Here is a 17,493-nt window from a genome sequence, read left to right on the forward strand (position 1 = left end):
AACCTTATAAGGTAGGTATTAGTTAGCAACCCCATCTTACAGATAGGAAAACATCTTACAGATGGTTGCAAACGTTTCGCTTTTACTCCAAAGACACACTGACGTTAAATGGCATTGATATTAAAAGGCCTGGGAAACCAGAATCTTCTCTCTTATCACCTCCCTGTACTGCTTCCTTGAGCATTTCAAAGAGGCAAAGCACGCAGAGACGGGAACGTTTGTGCTCAATTTGAAAAAAGGAGAACGGGCCAGCAACACTGAATTATAAGGCTGTTGCTTTCGGCAATATTGAGGTCCCATGATTGTTGCTATTAGTGTGTGCCTGATTGCAAACTCAGAAACACAGGGAGTGGGAGTAAAAGAGGGTGCATGTAGGGGGCCAGAGATGTGAAAGGGGGACACCAGATGGTTCCATTCCAGCCAGGGGTCACACACCACCACTGGGCAGATGCCACGTAGGAAGGTCAAACCATATTAATGACACAGAGGAGAATTTGGTTAAAGCCTTGCCTAGCTGGATCCAGGCTGAAAATCACCAGTTTCCTTTTTTTTTTTTTTTTTTTTTTGGACCCATAATCCTTTATAATTTCCTCTAATGCTTTAGTCTAGCTTAGGACCATGAGCCTTCAGGGAGCAAGGGCACATCTGTTCAGTCAGGAATTTGCCAAAGTAAAAGATCAATCTGGCTTTTACTAGAACTTAACATCTAGAGGAACCCAAATACTTCGCAACTGTATTAGCCAAAACTAACTTTGCATCATTATGAATCATGACTCCAAAGGAGAGGTGTCAAGGATACTCTGAAACAAATAACAACTGGGCTATCACCAAAGAAAAGAAGAAATAAAATAACAGGCATGTTTCTTTAGAGAGTGCTTGCCCTAAATGCTATATGGAAAGAATCATAATTGTATTATTTGGGGAGGAAAAACATTTAAGAATGCCTTTTTTGGGGATGGCTGGGTGGCTCAGTTGGTTGGGCGTCCAACTTCAGCTCAGGTCATGATCTCACGGTTCACGAGTTCGATCCCCGTGTTGGGCTCTGTGCTGACAGCTCAGAGCCTGGAGCCTGCTTCTGATTCTGTGTCTCCTCTCTCTGTTCCTCCCCGGCTTGCTCTCTCTCTCTCAAAAATAAATAAAGATTAAAAAAAACTTTAAAGAATGTCTTTTTTTCCCAAAGATTTTATTTCTTTTATTATAAGACACATAGGTAAAAACTTGCATATTCTGAAAAAGGTAGAAAATGGTAATAAAATGGACATTTTTCCTATTAAGAAATATGCTCATAAATATGCTTTATCAAATGTTAAAATGGTTATTATTTTGCAAAATAACAATAAATAGAGCAGAGCTGTGGCATACAATGGTCAACCCAAAGTACTGGAAGTATTTATGTTTTGTGTTTTATAAAAATTCAGACCTTTGATCATATTTCAAAATTTGGCATTTTGCACTCCAGGTTATCAATAATTCAAATTTTTAAAATATTTTCATGACGGCCCCATGACTTTAAAAACAATGAAACATAAAAGGTGGTTTGACCGAGTAGAATTTGATTAAAATAATTTTCCCCTAAACAAAAAATTACAAGACACAGAAGCAAAGACATGACTTTTTGATCCCGTAAGTAGTATCTGTATCAGTTCCCAATTCTACAAATTTCTGGATCCCCGACTGTGGGCGCTGAACAAAAATTGTTCACTAAGCTTTAGCTTCCAGCAAGGTGCACCATTTCATTTCACAGCTTGATGGAGCCATGATGGTCATGATTATGATGAGCCCGGTTCTATAATTCTAGCTCCATGAATACAAGGTACAGAGAAAGAAGTTCTCCCTCCTTTGAATAAATCCCTTGAAGGCTTTTCTACATTTGTGTATGACCTAATGGCCTCAGATTCATGTATCAGAACACTGGGTGAAATTTTAATGATGAAAAGTTCTCGTTCTGAGCATTCTTTTGTAGGCTTCAATTCTCTACTATCCAAAGGAGAGAGGAACACAAGTGAACACCAAACATGTCCTCTAATGAGTCTTGGGTATTCAAGCAGCCAGGTCAGGCTTTTTCCTGTAAATAAATACTGATTTTACAAAGATCTTTCATTTCCCATGCATTATGTTGCCCTTAAGGCTAACACATTAATTCCCAGCTACAATGGGGGAAGCCATATGTAATAATACTTAAGGATCCAATCTAATATAGATTATCAGTCCCAATGGTGTTCGATGACGTCCATCAGGGGGACATCTGGGCGACTCTGGGTGCCTAGAGCACAGAGAGGTCATGGCAGGATTTGGACTTGAGCTTGAAGGCCATATTCTTGTTGTTTTTGGCCACGATCTTGCCCCAGAAGCGCCTGGCTTTCCTGGGGATGCTCTCCCTCCTTTTCTGGTAGGCCAGCCGCCGCTCATTCTTCTCCTTGCTGTCCCGCCGAAGGCGGACCTGCCTCACGATGCCCTCAAACAGCTCCTTCACATTGTGCTGGACAGCTGCGGAGGTCTCAATGAACTTGCAGTCGAACACCACAGCACACGCTCTCCCTTCTGGAAAGAAAAGGAGGGGAGAAGAAAGTCAGAGGAGCTACACAGGACACAGCCAAGCTGATGATTCTTGACCTCAAGCTGTCTCCAGGTAACTCTAGGTCAGTCACACATGTGATGGATATAGGAGGCCACTCCCAGAGCACAGAAAGAGGCAGAGTCACAGGAAGCAGGAGAGATGGACTTTAGATCTGGCCATCATACATTCACTATGCAAAAGTCCAATTTCATCAAATACGGTAACATTAATTATAACAATAAAAACCACAGCCTTAATTTATTGTACTTACTATGTGCCAGGAACTGAGTTAAATACTTTTTTATAAACATTTTTTTAATGTTCAAAACAATCTTGAAAAATACACTATCCCTTTCAGATGGATGAAGGAACTGAGGTGGGGGGGTGGTCTTTTAAAAATATGAAGGCATTCACATAGCCTGTAAGTGGCAGGGGTAAAGCCAAGCCTGCTTCTTCCTCAAGTTCAGATTCTTAACTCTTTCTCCTAACTGAGTTTCCTGAATTGGAAAAGAATCCTACTATCTGACTTTCCTCTCTTAGAAAACAATTTTAAAGCTCTGATGAGGTACCTTGAAAAACTTTTTGATGATTTCACACATGTACAATACAGTGACAGCAAACTATACAAACAGGCTTTCTGGAGCAGCCTCAATGTCAAATGTTCCACCGTGTTCAACGGCCATGTATCCAAGTTTTGGTTAGGGAAAAAAAAAAAAAGATTACTACAGACAGTCCTTTCCTAAGAGTAAGACATTCCCAAACTAGTTGTATACCTTAAGTCTTCATCAGGTTTCTTTCCTCCTGAATGAGGCCTAGCAATGCAGTATTTTATTTTTTACCATGGTACCAGGAACCAAATCTATAGTAGGCCAAAAAAATCTCAAAGGCCCCAAAAGCAAATAGGCAGTATCTCTGAACTAGGCATGAAAAAGTATATGTGACACCATCAGGCTGATGCCTTAACTGAAATTTAGGAAGCAAAAGGCAGGGGACAGGAAGGAGTTTCTAGGGTCTCCAGGAACCAGAGGCAGCCAGAGTAGAATCCTTATTCTCATTGAAACTCTTGGAGTTTTCATCTTTCTTGCATAAAGAGACTACTTTTATTTCCCTGAACTCTTGAGAGCTCCCAGGAGAATAGAAAAGGACAAGGAATAAAGGCTGGGGAGTGCCAGTAAATCCCTGAGCACGATCTTTTCCCTAAAGGAATTGCAGGAAGGGGAAAGTGGAATCCTGCAAGTCGACCAGATGGATCAGGGAGCAACAACCAGCACAGAAACAATCTGCTGGGAATGCGGGAATCTTAGACACAAAACTCCAGGGAGCATTTTAATGAGTCCCTGGTTCCGGCTTCATGAAGGAAGAAAAGAGCACCTATCTGAAGAAAACCAGGTGACCCAGAGACGGTTTCTATGACACTGGCACCGCTCCCCTTACCTGATACAGACACTTCCCGGCACCGCACCAGGTCACTTTTGTTGCCGACCAAAATTATAGGAATGTCCTCTGTCTGCCGAGCCCGGCGGAGCTGGATTCGCAGCTCAGATGCCTTCTCAAAGCTGGCTCGGTCCGTGATGGAGTAGACAATCAAGTAGGCATCCCCGACCTGCATGCAGTGATCTTGGAGCCATTCATTCTCTCCCTGGTAAAAGGAGAACCTCCCTGAGCTCAGGCTGGTCTGGTACATGAAGCATCGGGGGAAACAGTACATATATCCTATGTACCCTTGCTGATATGAGGAAGAAAGGAAACGTATTCCAGCTCCCCACATGCATGCCTCCCATGCCTGTACTATGTCTGGTGGCTATAAGCTAGCCCATCGGGTATTTCTGCCAAAAAGTTTTTACTGTCCAATTCCTCCTACAGCTTGAGTTGATAAATTATACAATGACTCTGCCAAACCACATTTCCAATTTTTATCCAATCTACCAAAAATGAGCCTTTTCTGACTTCTAAAAACTCCCTTTTGCCTTTCCCAAGTGATGAAATTTAGAGTCCTTCTGTGAGAACAGGAGACTTCTCAGTAAACAGAAGGTCTAGCAAATATCCTCAGGAGCCCAAAATCTTTAAAAAGCACATGTTGAAGACTAGTATTAAGATTGTCAATTCCACATAATCTGGTTTTATATATAGCTTTAAATTATCATCCATATTTGGCACTTGCCCTAAAGCGGATATATGTTTTTGTATTTTTTTTAATTGAACTGAGGGCAAATCACTGTCACTTGCTTAATATTCAGAGCTCATTTGCGAATGACCTGTTCCTTAGAACAGCCTCTTACTTCAGAAAAAGAAAGCTTTTAATCAAGAAAATGAGCCCACCTCACCTAGAACACTAAAAACGACAAGGTCACCCTTGCATCAGACAGCCTGTTGGAAGGCAAGCCTTGACAGAACTTACAGAGAGCTGTGAGCTCTGCATACCTTGTTTTCCCACATGTCCAGGAGTATAATTGTTGCACTTTCCCCGTCAACAATCAGGGTTCGTTCGTATGTGTCTTCTAGAAAAGCAAGAACAGTGACACTGGAGTCAGGAAATTAGGCAACGCTTTTCCGTAAGCATCACGTAGAAAATTACACTAGAAAATTAGCTTACTAAATATGCAATCAGTTATGCAAATATACAGATATTCACAAAGGCAAATTACTACTTTTTAATCACCTTTAACAACATTTTACGTATATTCTTCCACTACCTCCTAAGCAGAACCCCTATGTCTTCTGCATGTGTCACCAAAAACCACTTGAAATGAAAAGCTTTTGTTTTCATCATTCCTGGACCTTTTATATAGAAAAACCATTTATAAGGATAAACCCACTGAGAGCTTTTGACTCTGATTCATTGGATGATGCCATGAGAGAACACTAACTGCCCAGTGGAACTCTAAGCCTCATTCATAAGCCTTACATGGAAATCCACTGTACCTTTCAGTAGGGTGCTTAACTGGCAATTTCAGGAGCTCTAAGCTCAGAGACATTTTTCCTGTTTTGAAACATGCAAGAAAAAAATCTTGCGACCCTGTTTTGGCTGAAGTTCTCTTCCTTTAAAAAAAACATTCCGCTCCCTAGGAATAAACAGGCTTATTCTTCCATCTCAAGTCAGCAGGACAGCCTCCAGGCCTCCTTGGTAATGGAAACTCTCCTCCCTACACTTGAGCCCAGACTGAGTGTAGGTGAAGGGTGAGCAGTACCATGCGCCAGAGCAGCTCCAGCCCAGAGAAACCAGTTGGCGGGGGCGAGGTGGGGAGGCAAGGGGGAGAGTTGGCTGAGTTAACTGGGATTTTGCAAGAGGGATTCCCATCAACTCCATGCACATGAGCCCATCCCCACTCTGTTTCCACAACGAGGTTTCCTGTTTCGAGTTTCATCATTTGAGAATTATTATTTTTGTAATGATTTTTTTTCTTTACCATTTTTCTTGCTGCTCCTTTTGCCTGAAACCTGTTCCCTGGGATATCCAACAGGCGTGTGCCCTCACCTCTTTCCAAGGGAAGTGTTCCCTCACCAGCTACTTAAAATTGCAACACATCTCCCCTACCAGTATTGCTTACTCCTTTCCATTTTCATTTTTCTTCATCGTACTTGTAAGTACCCCACATGCAATCCACTTAACCTATTTTATTCACCTATCTTATTCTTTTCTGTCCCTCTTGGCCCCCGAATATTAAGGCAGAGATCTGCTGCTATGTCCCCCGGAACCCAGCGCAGTGCTTAGCATACTGCAGGTGGGCAACCAACACTTATCGAATGAATGAATGAATGATAACTATAGCACTGGGGATATAAACACAAGCAAACCTGAATTAGAATCTGAATGCCATCTCTTATTAACTATGTGGCTCTGGACCATTTACTGAAGTGCTCTGGGCCTCAGTTTCTTCATCTGTGAAATGGGACTGATAACAGTATTCATGCCTTGGGGCAATTACATAGGCTAGGCATGGGCACGGGGTAGAAATGCAATAAATATTAGCTGTTGTCATCACTCGCTCTGATGGAGGAAGCCGGTTCTTGCCATAGTTGGTGTTTCCTACCATAGGTAAATCCTAGCTTAAAAACACTACATTGGGGAAACCAAGGCATCTCTTGTTTTATAATAACAAGGGATTTATAAAAAGCAATGCTCCCAGTTTAAATGTTTCTTCATCTAGGAAATGGAATCAGCAGAGGCAAAGGAAGGAAAACGTGGACAAATGAAAAGGCTCTTTCTGTCAATTTCCGTGCCTCCATAAGGTGTCATTCTAATCAATGGTAATGGTGTCCCACTGGGGAATCGATTAAGTCTGTTATCCCCATCCTGTCTGCCATCCACAATGTGCAGCATGAATGGGATCACAGTGGGACGCACAATCTGGATTTCTGCAGAGTAGGGTCTCCTGACTCAACAGGCAAATTTTACAACCAAATGGAAATGATCAGAGCCTGAGCAGCACAAAAGAGGGGTTGGCTGACTGCCCCTTACTACCTCGGAGTTTTTCCCTTTTCTCTAAAAGCCTTCCCTGTTCTCAAAAAATCCAAAACAGCACTTTCTCTGCCCTCAGCCCACCACTCATCATCCAGAAGCAGGTACAAGGGACTGAGACCCCAGCAGTTCAAGTAGAAACCTACTACATTCCAATAGCTAGGGGGGAAAAGCAAACTCACGCTTCCCCTTGGTTTAAGAGATGTCTGAACATTAGCCTAGTGAAAATGGGGATTATACCTTAAAAAGTAGACGCCTAACTGCTTTGACATTCTGGAAGATTCCTGGACTTAGCCCTGCCTGAAAATCATTACGCTGCAAATCCTAAAACAATATATCTCTGCCCTGCTTCACCGCATATGCCCCACACCTAGTTTATTTTTATTTGCCAGTGGGATGGGGGGGGGGGGAAACACACACACACACGCACACACACGCACACACACGCACGCACGCACGAGTGGGGAGGGGGGGAGGGAGAGGAGGGAGAGAGAGAGATAGAGAGAGAGAGAGAGAGAGAGAGAGACAGAGAATCTTAAGTAGGCTAAGAGCCCAATGCAGGTCTCAATCTCACAACTCTGAGATCCTGACCTGAGCCAAAATCATGAGTAGGATGCTTAACCAACTGAGCCACCCAGGAGCCCCCACACCCAGATTTATATACAGCCTCTGACTACTCCCCGCCACTCCCCACAGATTCTTCAGACACACAAAGTATCCTGCTTCACGGCCCTCTGCTAACCAGGAGAGGGCCTGCCTGCAACCAAAGTTCTAGTTTCTCTTCCTCCCCTTTGTCACTCACCTTTTAGCTTTCTCAAGAGCTAATCAGGTGAGGAGAGGAGAAATAAAAGAACATGAAATTCTAGAAAAGTCCTTTGAAATTTGCCCTGGTTAAGGTGTGTGGAGAAAGGGTCGAGGCCTACAGGCTTATAGAGCTTTTCAGTATCGTGGGTCTGGAGAAGCCCTCACTTCTCCAGTGCTCTCAGTAAAAGCTGGGGGTGAACACGCACACTCTGGAATGAGAGAGATCATCCTGAGGGATGGGATGGATGTCACCTGGTTGGGTGACAGGAGCTATTCTCCCTGGACTAGTACACCTTAATGTGTCTTTAACTTAACCCTCACGGTGCTCAGAGACCCTTCTGTCCAAGATTGGCTCGCATGCTGTGTGGAAGCTGCACAGGAGTTCTCTCCCACACTAGAACGGGCTCCTGCAGCCTCTCAAAGGCTGGGAGGCTCCAACATCCCTCTCGCCCAAACTCTCAACTGCTTCCAGCTTCCATAGCCCAGGAAGGGAAGCCCACTCTAGGAACACCGTCCTCTCCTCTTGTGGCACGTTTCCTCTGCACGTCTCACGGGGCCCTAGCCAAGAGGGGCCGGAGTGGATGGGGACTACAAGCAACAAAAGTGCCAGTTTGAGAAGATAAATCCAGGCACAGGAAATGGTAGATTCAGAATCAGCTCTAACACTCATTCCATACGTCTTATGTGCCAGGCACTATGCTACATGCTTATATGCTACCTCTGTCAATCCTCCAGTGCCCTATGAGGTAGGCATCATCTCTATCTCCCTAGTGAGGAGTTTGGGGGGGGGGGGGGGTCAGCACCTTGTGCAGGAGCACTCAGCTACATCGTGTCAAAGCTGGGCTCCAAACCCACATCACCAGACTGAAGTCCAGTGCTCTTCCCATACTTCCTGTGTGCACGTGCCGTACCTTCTCACCGACTCAGGGCTTCCAAATCCTAGTCATCCTTAGGATCCAGCTCAGAGGCCACCTCTTCTATGAATCCTTTACTGACTTCCACAGTCAGAAGTAATCTTTTCTCCTCTCAATTCCTACAGCACGGTCCCTCTACCTCTTCAAGCCACTCATCACATCCTATCTTGATTTAGTTGGTGCACATCTGATCTCTATTGCACATACTGGAAGCATCTTTAGGGGGGAGCCCTAGGACTCCTGGCACGCCCCCGCAGTGTCTCACCAAGTTCCATGGTGTATGTTCAGTAACTACTTAGGAATGAATATTGCATGAATGAATGGATGAATAAATGAACGAATGGCATTAAATGTATACAGAGAGTCATAAGATTATTGCAATAGAGCTGTAACAACATCCATCTTTATTAGGAGAGATACTGATGAGAGTATTGTGTAGAGGTTTTTTTATGGTTAATGCTGAAAAAAGAACAATGTGAGGGCATGACTTGGAAAACCTTCTTCCAAGTTTCCAGCTGTAGTGATTCCAACAGCTGCCTATGGATAAGAGATGTAATCCTAGACAGTATAAATTAAGTTACTCAAATAGGACACATTAAATAGGTTGGGTCACCTGAGGAGTTTCTTGCCAAAGATTCTATTCAAGGAGGTAAGGAAAGGATTCTCCCTCTCCTTTCCCCCCATTAAGCAAAATGAGTTTTCCCAAATATAGAAGCATGCCTTCCCAAATTCCAGTTATGAGTCGGTCTTCCGGCACCATATGCCTATAGGGGTACCACCCTCCGGATAAGTACCTCTCCACTCTAACTGACAAGCATTTTTGAAAGCCTGCCACCCAGCTCTTTTAAGACCTCCCTCGAAAAACAAACAAAACTCCTGGTTGATCTCTTCCTTATGTCAATCTCCCCAAACACTTTATTGTTAACTTCATAAGGTATTCACTAATTTTACCCTGCTCTGAATTATAGCCACTGACACTTCACCCCTTCCTAAAAGGGTATTTACTACCACTGGGTACCCCAGAGCCTAGCCCAGAGCCAGGCACGTGCCTGACACTAGGAGTATGTAGATGCTACGCCCACGGGCTTCAGGGTACAACGAATGCACACAACTAGGTCTGACTCGTGGCCATACCGTGGACTAGCTTTATCACTCTGGGAAAGTTACTTGATGTCATAAGCCTCCATTTCTTCACCTGTAAAATAGGGATATTAATACCAAATTGGTTCAGTTTTTGCATTATCAGAAAAAACTTATGAGAAGTACTTAGCATAGTGCCTGGCACATCGCAGGTACCCTGTCAATGGCACTATAAGAGTAACACCGAACTAAGATTATAAAATCCTGAGTTCTCATTCCAGCTACCCCACTGATTCTAGGTAAGCCACGTGGTATTCTGTAGACTCAGTTTACTCATATGAGTACAGGAATTTTGTGAGTACCAAAATAAAAGGGATCAAATATAAGATGCCCAACAAAGCACCTCTCCCATTGCAAATGTGCTTTCTAGACAGTAGTTCCTCTCTCCCTTTCTCCCATACCGACAGTCAACCACCAGCCCTTACTGAGAAAGAGAAAAACCAGCCTTCTAAGACTGAGGTCACTATTTCTCCTTGACTCTCGTTTAGCTATAGTCCCTGAGACTTCCAGAAGTGAGGAGAGAAATCAACGTCCTATCAATGAGTCATCATGTATAGTCCAGTTCAGGAGCTGCCTCGTAAGCAGTGAACTCCCGCACGCTGGAGATGATCAAGATGAAACATTTAGCCAAAATGGGCTTACAGTAGTAGTGGGGAAGGAGCAGCATTCCAGTGCATCAAGCGGAGGGCAGAACTGACTCCTCACTAAGGCATCTTCCTACCCTGGGGGTCTGTGATTCAGCTGTGAGTTGCAACTGAGAGCACAGACACATCGTGCCACTTGGGCAAGCACTAGAAGGTTCTTCCTTCATTTCTGTAGCTGCAAATAAGGACATCCAGCTCCCCTTGTCAGGTATGCTACGAGGGAAGCTGTGGCTGAGAAACACTGTATGAATACCACTGACAGTTGGGATCCTCGTACTACTTCCCAGAATGCAGCGCTATGCTTTACGTGTATTCGAGGAACACATGCATTTTTGCGACTATGTCACCTCAAATCAGTTTTGGAAATAGGCAGGTCTTGAATATTTTCAATGAGATTATACACGGAAAATCGTCTTGAAAACATATGTATCACACACACAAACATATGTATCACCATTGTTATACTCAAAAAAAATTTTTTTTGACATTGTACTATTTTAAACTATTTTACAACCTTGAAAGACTCTAATAACGGTAGAAACTGATGAATCCATCCTAATACTTTTTCAAATCGGGTTGGTATTAGGTATAATCGTGGGAAAAAGCTATGTCTGCACTGAGCTCTTGAAAAATCCAGGTCAGCGCTGGCAAAAACCAGAGGTGGGATCCTGACCCTCTGACTCTGCCCTCTTTAACCACTCTACTCCCAGTCCCTGTGGAGCTGGAATCTAAGAAATCCCCTTTCTGGCCCAGGTTCCATCTGGAACAGGATGAATCTTCATTCTCTTGTCCTGAGGACCCATGCCAGCAGGCTGTTCTGGGGACTCAGCTTGCCCAGCCAGTGCCAGGAATGCATAATCACCACTCCCAACTCTGCAGATAAATGGCGCACCCACTCGCTCTTTCCGACTGGACCACCGCTAACGGAAAGACGCCCACTGGGGTCGGGCCACCTACCTCCCAGCACCTCGCAGTCGCTGTCCATGCTGTCATGCACACCTGCAAAGATGTTGGCCAGAGTGGACTTGCCCACCCCCTGCTCCCCTATGAGCACCACCCGGTAGTAGGTGTTCCCCGACTCGGAGGAGATGACTGAGTCTGTGGAGTCGGAAGACCAGCTCCGGCGGCAGTGGTCCTCCGGGGCAGCAGAGTGACGGCTGCGCTGGCCGTACTGGTGGGGCTCCTTCTGAACCATCAGATGCCTGCCGTCTGCTGGGATGCTCCAGCGCTGCTGCTGCGGCTGCATGGCCACGGTGCCCTGGCGCATGGTGACATTGTTCAGAGTCATCGCTGGGCCCTGGAGAGCAAAGCAGCCAAGATGTAAGCATCATAAGCAGGAGCGAGAGCTCGGGGGCTCAACCGCACAGTCAGTCATCAGAGATATTTGATCAGATGGGGTGAGACCCGGTAACCCTGACATGAGGAACCCCAAGGAAACAGTCCCCAAACCCAAGAGGCTTTCAACTGGACACACACACATGCATACACTTCGTAACAGGCTCCTCAGGAGGACTGTCATTTGCAAAAAGAAAAAAGTACCGTCAACATCACCCACTGCCCTCGAGCTTCCTCCATCCTCAAGGAAGCCTTGGGACCCCTCACTCAGCACTGACACAGAGGCAGCCAGAAGAAACTAACAGCCTTCAGAGATGGCTGGAAAAGCAACAAGTTAATGGAGCTGGGGACCAGCTGGCCAGGTTAGCTGCTCTTGTCTAAACATGGCTCTTAATTGCACCAGCGTCCAGCAGGCTTTTGTGCCTGGGTGGGAAACACGTGGCAATGACATCACTCCTCTGGCTGGACTGGACAAGCACTTATTGGAACTTCCATGTTTAGTAAAGTCGCCCTGATGCTCTCCAGCTGCTTGAATAAGCTATTATTTGGGGGCAAAAAAAAAAAAGAATTTTCTGTTTGAGGTTTATGCCTCAGCTCTGCCCTCTTGCCCACAGACATCATGTGTAAAAAAACCCAGCCCCAAGCCCTGTTGTTCTCGCAGGTTAAGGACCTACTCACGTTCCGACCTATCCCATTTGCAAAGAAAATGCTTCCCTCTTCTGAACCCACATTCACTCCAAGAGTTTTAAAATTCAACGCAGATTTCCACCTTCTTGAAGAAAATCAGAAGGCCAAGGACTCTCCCAAAATGACATTCAACAACTCTGCCACAACTTTCCCTTTGCAAGACTCCCTCCCCTTGCACGAAGGTCTGTTCCCGAAGGCTACTTGAGATAAAGTAGAAGGCGTCTCATTTTCATCAGCAAGATCATTCGTGAGAGCCGGCCACTAACGGGGAGGACCAGCCGGTTTTTCGATCTTACAAGCACAGCCTCAGTTGGCTGACTTGCATTCAAACAACAAAAGCATGACGTATCAGTCAGGGCTGCCCTCTGACCACACAGTCTGTAGGAGGAGGTCACGCTCCTACCGAGCCGAACTAAGGAACCTGCTAACGACAAATAGCATCTTCAGCACCTTAAACTCTGCTCCTGACCGGAAAACCACGGCGCAGACCGCAAGTTTCAGGGGCTCTTCTCTCAAGTTAGAAAGTTCTGCGGGCTGGGAACGCCCACCTCGTGTCCGCCCGCCCCCCGCCCCGCCCGGCTTCAGGAGGACCCCCGCCCCAAACCGCCCGCTTACTCGGCTCGGCAGCGTGGGCGCCCGCGGGTCCGCGTGTGCTGCGTGGGTGCGCGCTGCGATCCCGGGTCGCCGAGCGCGGTGTGCTCGCGCCGTGCCCGCCGTCCGTGCCGCCGCCCGCAGCCGCCGCGGCCCCGCCGTTTATAGCGCGCCGGCCGGTCCGCGCCGGGGCTTTTCCGTGACGTCAGCGCCCCCGCTGGGAGGGGGCGGCTCTGCAGCAAACTCCGACTTGCAGCCACTTCACCGAACCGGTTACTCGCAGTCATGTGACCCCCTTCTCCCCTTTTAAAAAATAACAACAGTTCCATCCCGGGCTCCTTTTATTTTGTTGTATTTTATTTTTACGAGGCGGACACAAGAAGATGGAAAGATACGCTAAGTGCCACTTAATCACGCTTCCCACGATGGCGAGCTGTCGGGACACAGGATGGAGAAGGAGGCAGGTTTGAGTTGGGAACCCAGCTTTGAAGGAAAACAGGGATGGGCCAGGTGCCCACGGAGACTTTAGCCTCTAGGATGGGGCTGCGGCCACCTTGAGTGGCCAGGGCTTGTGTCAGCCGCGTACTCTGCCCGGAAAACTGCCTCTTCCTGCGTCCTGTCACCCTCTCTCTGGAGGACAGAGGGAGGAAAGCCCCACACCGCTTTATTTCCCTTCTCTGGCAGGGACCCACAGAGAAGGGGCCAGAGAGAGGTGACGAAAAGGGACAAGACCTTGAAAAGGGCAGTTCTGAAAAATAACTTAATTAGGGGTTCAAGCAGATTGTGCTAAATGCTGCTGGCGGCACTGTCGGCCAGGATGCTGAGGCTCCTCTATCAGGGAATTCAATCAGCGCCCCAATCAGCAGCATCTCTGTACCAGGCTCCCTGGCACTGCTGGGCCTGGGCATGGAGCCCGTGTCTCCCAGCCATGGAGAGGAGCCCTGAGCCAAACACCACGGCCCCATTCCCCCATCCCCACCCCAGAGACTCCTGTGAATAAAGGGCACAGGGTTAATAATAACAATAGCAACTACTACCATCATTTACTAAGTACCTCTGAGTACCTACACTCAGTAGGTACTGTTTGGCCTCTGCAGTACCTCAATCCCACTACAATTCTGCAAGGTAGATACATTGCCACCCCATTCTATGGAGAAAAACGACACTTGGCCAGAGAGCTTGCCCAAGGTCATGCAGCTCTTGTAAGTGGCAAAGTCAGGATTCAAAACCTGGTTTGCCTGACTCTTTGCACTGCACCACCAGCTGAAGGGTTTCAGTGACCTCTTTCTGGGGACATGGGCATTTCCCAGATGCTGTGTTTGGAGATGACACTGGCCTTTCCAACACATCCATTTGCTTTTCCAGCCAGCTTCATCTCTTGGTTGGCTGGTGGCTCCGGGAAGCAGCCAAAGGCCCCAGCGTCTATTTGAGTGGCTGGCCTCTGCTGTGATTACAGTCCATTCTCAGCTCTCCTGCATGCAGTTATGTGCTTTGGGGATTATCCAAGTGACCAGCTGCAGAGACCCGCCAGGCCCCAAGCTGGCAGAGGTGGGATCCACAGAGTAATGAAAATTGGGAGTTCATTTAGACCCAGGTGCCTTGGCCCCAATCTCCTACTTTATACATAAGGAAGTTGAGACCCAGAGGGATGACAACCAGTCAGTAGTAACTGGAGCTGGACCTAGAACCTGGGTATCATAATCTCCTGGGTGGTACCCTCCCTCCATTGCCATCCAGTTTTCCTTCTGGGCTTAGCCAGGAGGGGATGGCCGCCGAGGTGAGGAGAGGAAAAGATTGGGGTGGGGGTGGGGGGGTGCATGGGGGAGAAGACAGAGATCATCCCTGACTATACAGCTGACTTCATGCTAAAACACATGTAACGTAATTTGTGAATTACCTGCATTTCAGAATTTACCATGCTTTTTCCGTGCTGAGCCTCCCACTCTGTCAACCGGTCTCAACAGAAACATTATGAGACTAAAAACTAAGAATAAATCAGAGTCTATAAGCACTTCATATAGCCTCTCAATTCTATTTTTGCCATTGATGAAGAACCTAATTCTTCACATTAACAAGAACCTAATTCTATGCCTAGGCGATATCTGCCATGAACTGTTTTTCATTGGTATGAGTGAGACATACCAAAGAAAACAAATTCTAAAGATCGGTGGGGGTTGGCAGGGGGTGCTTTCAGTTTACTATTGATTAGGTACGTACAGCAATGTTGTGTTTGAATAAAAGAATCTGCCTTCTTTAATTTTCTGCCCCACAAAAAGCCAGATGGGAAAACAACTGCTTAGCAAAAGTTTCAACTGAATGACAGTTAAGTTGGAGTATTTACACAAAAATCACAGTTACACCCCTCAAAAAGCACATTTCAGAGCCAAATCTTAGCCAGCAGAATCCCAGCTACCTTGTCCAGAATTCCAACTCACTGGAACCATCTGAGGGTATGGAACCGGAGGAAAAAAACAGGTAGAATCAGGGCATTTGGACAAGTGGCAAGTTCTGAAAAGAAAAATATTGGCAGAATATTATAGTTTCTTGTTCTATGAATTATCCTCTCCATATTCCTTCTGGCAGCATTTGTAGGCTTCCTCGGGTTCTAACACGAAGATGAGTATAGTTAGAAGGCAGAGCTCACAATAAAAACAACTAACATTTACCGAACAATACACATGCCTTAGCTCAGTTAATCCGCGTCACCCCTGCACTTCTCCATGTCTTATGGATGAAGATGATGAGGAAAGAGGTGGAATCACTTGTCCAAGGTCACAGAGCTACTAGGTAGGAGAGCTGTGCTCTCCAGGGTCACAATCTTAACCTGTTCTACTCAGAGTAGGGGACACGCTTCAGCCCCATTCGCATGCTAGCCCCACCTCAGCCCATGCCCTCCCTAACTCCCCCCTCCCAAAAGAGGAGTTTTTATCTGATTGGCCAAAGGCCATGACCTTCACTGAGCCACATTTCACTCATGGGCAGGCTTTTTCTACTTAAATGCAGTGGGCTGTCCTCTTCCTCTCCTTCTCAGGGCTCTTTCCCCCATGCCCTGGATGAGAAGGTGAACTTGGGGTTCCTTTAAGGCCCTGACTACCTCTCTGTCTCTGTCACTGTCACTCTTTCTCTCAGAATATAGACCAAGTCCCATGATTTCAAAAAGGGATGAGAAAGGGTAGAAAGAGGTGGGGATGAAGTAGAGCCTCTGATAAGGGCTGCAGTTTAGGGAACCAAGGACTTGTACAACCATTAATGTAATATTACTTTGAATCTCATTCCTTGAAAACTTTAAGGGATGTGAGATGATGGGTAGACCCAAGATCCATACATCCTTCAGTCGTTAACACTACCCTAAGAGCAAGGGAACCAGTCGACCTCTAACATACCATACTGCCTCATCTACCCTGGAGACCTACTGCAACCAAGGTGTGCTTACTCATGCCACCAGGCCATGATACTCCGTGGTAAAGGTGACATGGACTATATGCTCTCCCTTTTCCAGCATCGAAAGATAGACTGTAGACTGGGCACTGTGTAGGTGATAAAATAAATGGGTTTTTTAACTACTTTTTATACGTATTGCGTTTCAACGCCTTTAGGCAAAGCATGTTCTCCAATTCCCCACAACCCTCACTACCCCAGCCAGCTTCTTTCATTTGACTATACAGCTGGCCCCAAGGGCATCTGAGCTTGTAACTCCTGCAAGAGCCGTAAGAAAAAGTATGAGGAGATTTAGCGTCAGAAAAGCAAGTTCAAACCCAGGCCTTCTTGGACACCTGATGCTGGGATGTCACCAGACCCCAGGGGTCTTGGCTTCTGTCGTTCTGAAAGACTCAGGAGCTACTGAGCATGGAAGTGCTTTGTCAACCATTGGAGCACCATGTCAATGAGAGTGATTAGGATTATGACGCAGGATCCAAAGACCGGAGCTAGGCCACCTGCCCTCGGTTTTGCTGCCTCTTAAGGCTCAAGTTAAATTAAGCCAGCAGAATTCAGGACACATGAGGCACAGGGAGGAAGGGTGGGAAATGTGCTCATTGATGTTACTAGGAAAAAAATAATTAGCAACGAGAATGCTATGGTTATGTTCTCTGGAAACAAACACGGAGATGGGGTCAAATACTCAGCTCACAGAATAGGTCTCCACCAGCCACAAAAGCACCCGGGAGGAGCTGGGTGGGAGGCAATGTGCAAAGTGTCTGAGCACAAAAAGAACCACCCACCCCCTCCGGGAAGTCTAAAGAAGGAAAGAATTACTATATGGAAAATCATTGCTTTACAGAAGGGGGAAAAAAGGCTCCAATTGCAAAATCAAGAGAGCCCTGATTAAGAGAAAATAAAGACTGAAGAAAAGATGGCTAAGAA

The 17,493-nt window shown here is 46.2% G+C and overlaps 1 protein-coding gene across 6 annotated transcripts in view; it reads right to left on the reverse strand.

Moving 5' to 3' along the window:
* Positions 1-1,182: 1,182 nt before the first annotated feature.
* The window catches only part of GEM (GTP binding protein overexpressed in skeletal muscle), a 45,819-nt gene continuing 29,508 nt past the window's right edge, over positions 1,183-17,493 (reverse strand). For 2 of the 6 annotated variants that reach the window (XM_042923862.1, XM_042923863.1), the window contains 4 exons: positions 11,476-11,815; positions 4,979-5,055; positions 3,992-4,196; positions 1,183-2,541 (listed from right to left, as the gene is read on the reverse strand). In XM_042923862.1, the coding sequence (XP_042779796.1) occupies positions 2,264-2,541; positions 3,992-4,196; positions 4,979-5,055; positions 11,476-11,815 (900 nt within the window). In that variant the 3' untranslated portion in view covers positions 1,183-2,263. Of the gene's footprint in view, positions 2,542-3,126; positions 4,197-4,978; positions 5,056-11,475; positions 11,816-12,057; positions 12,307-12,990; positions 13,082-13,155; positions 13,282-17,493 lie in introns of those variants that run through there. The other 4 variants (XM_042923864.1, XM_042923865.1, XM_042923861.1 and 1 more) reach the window with 4 other exon arrangements.

Source organism: Panthera leo, chromosome F2 (genome assembly GCF_018350215.1).
Source record: "Panthera leo isolate Ple1 chromosome F2, P.leo_Ple1_pat1.1, whole genome shotgun sequence".
Lineage (NCBI taxonomy): Eukaryota > Metazoa > Chordata > Mammalia > Carnivora > Felidae > Panthera > Panthera leo.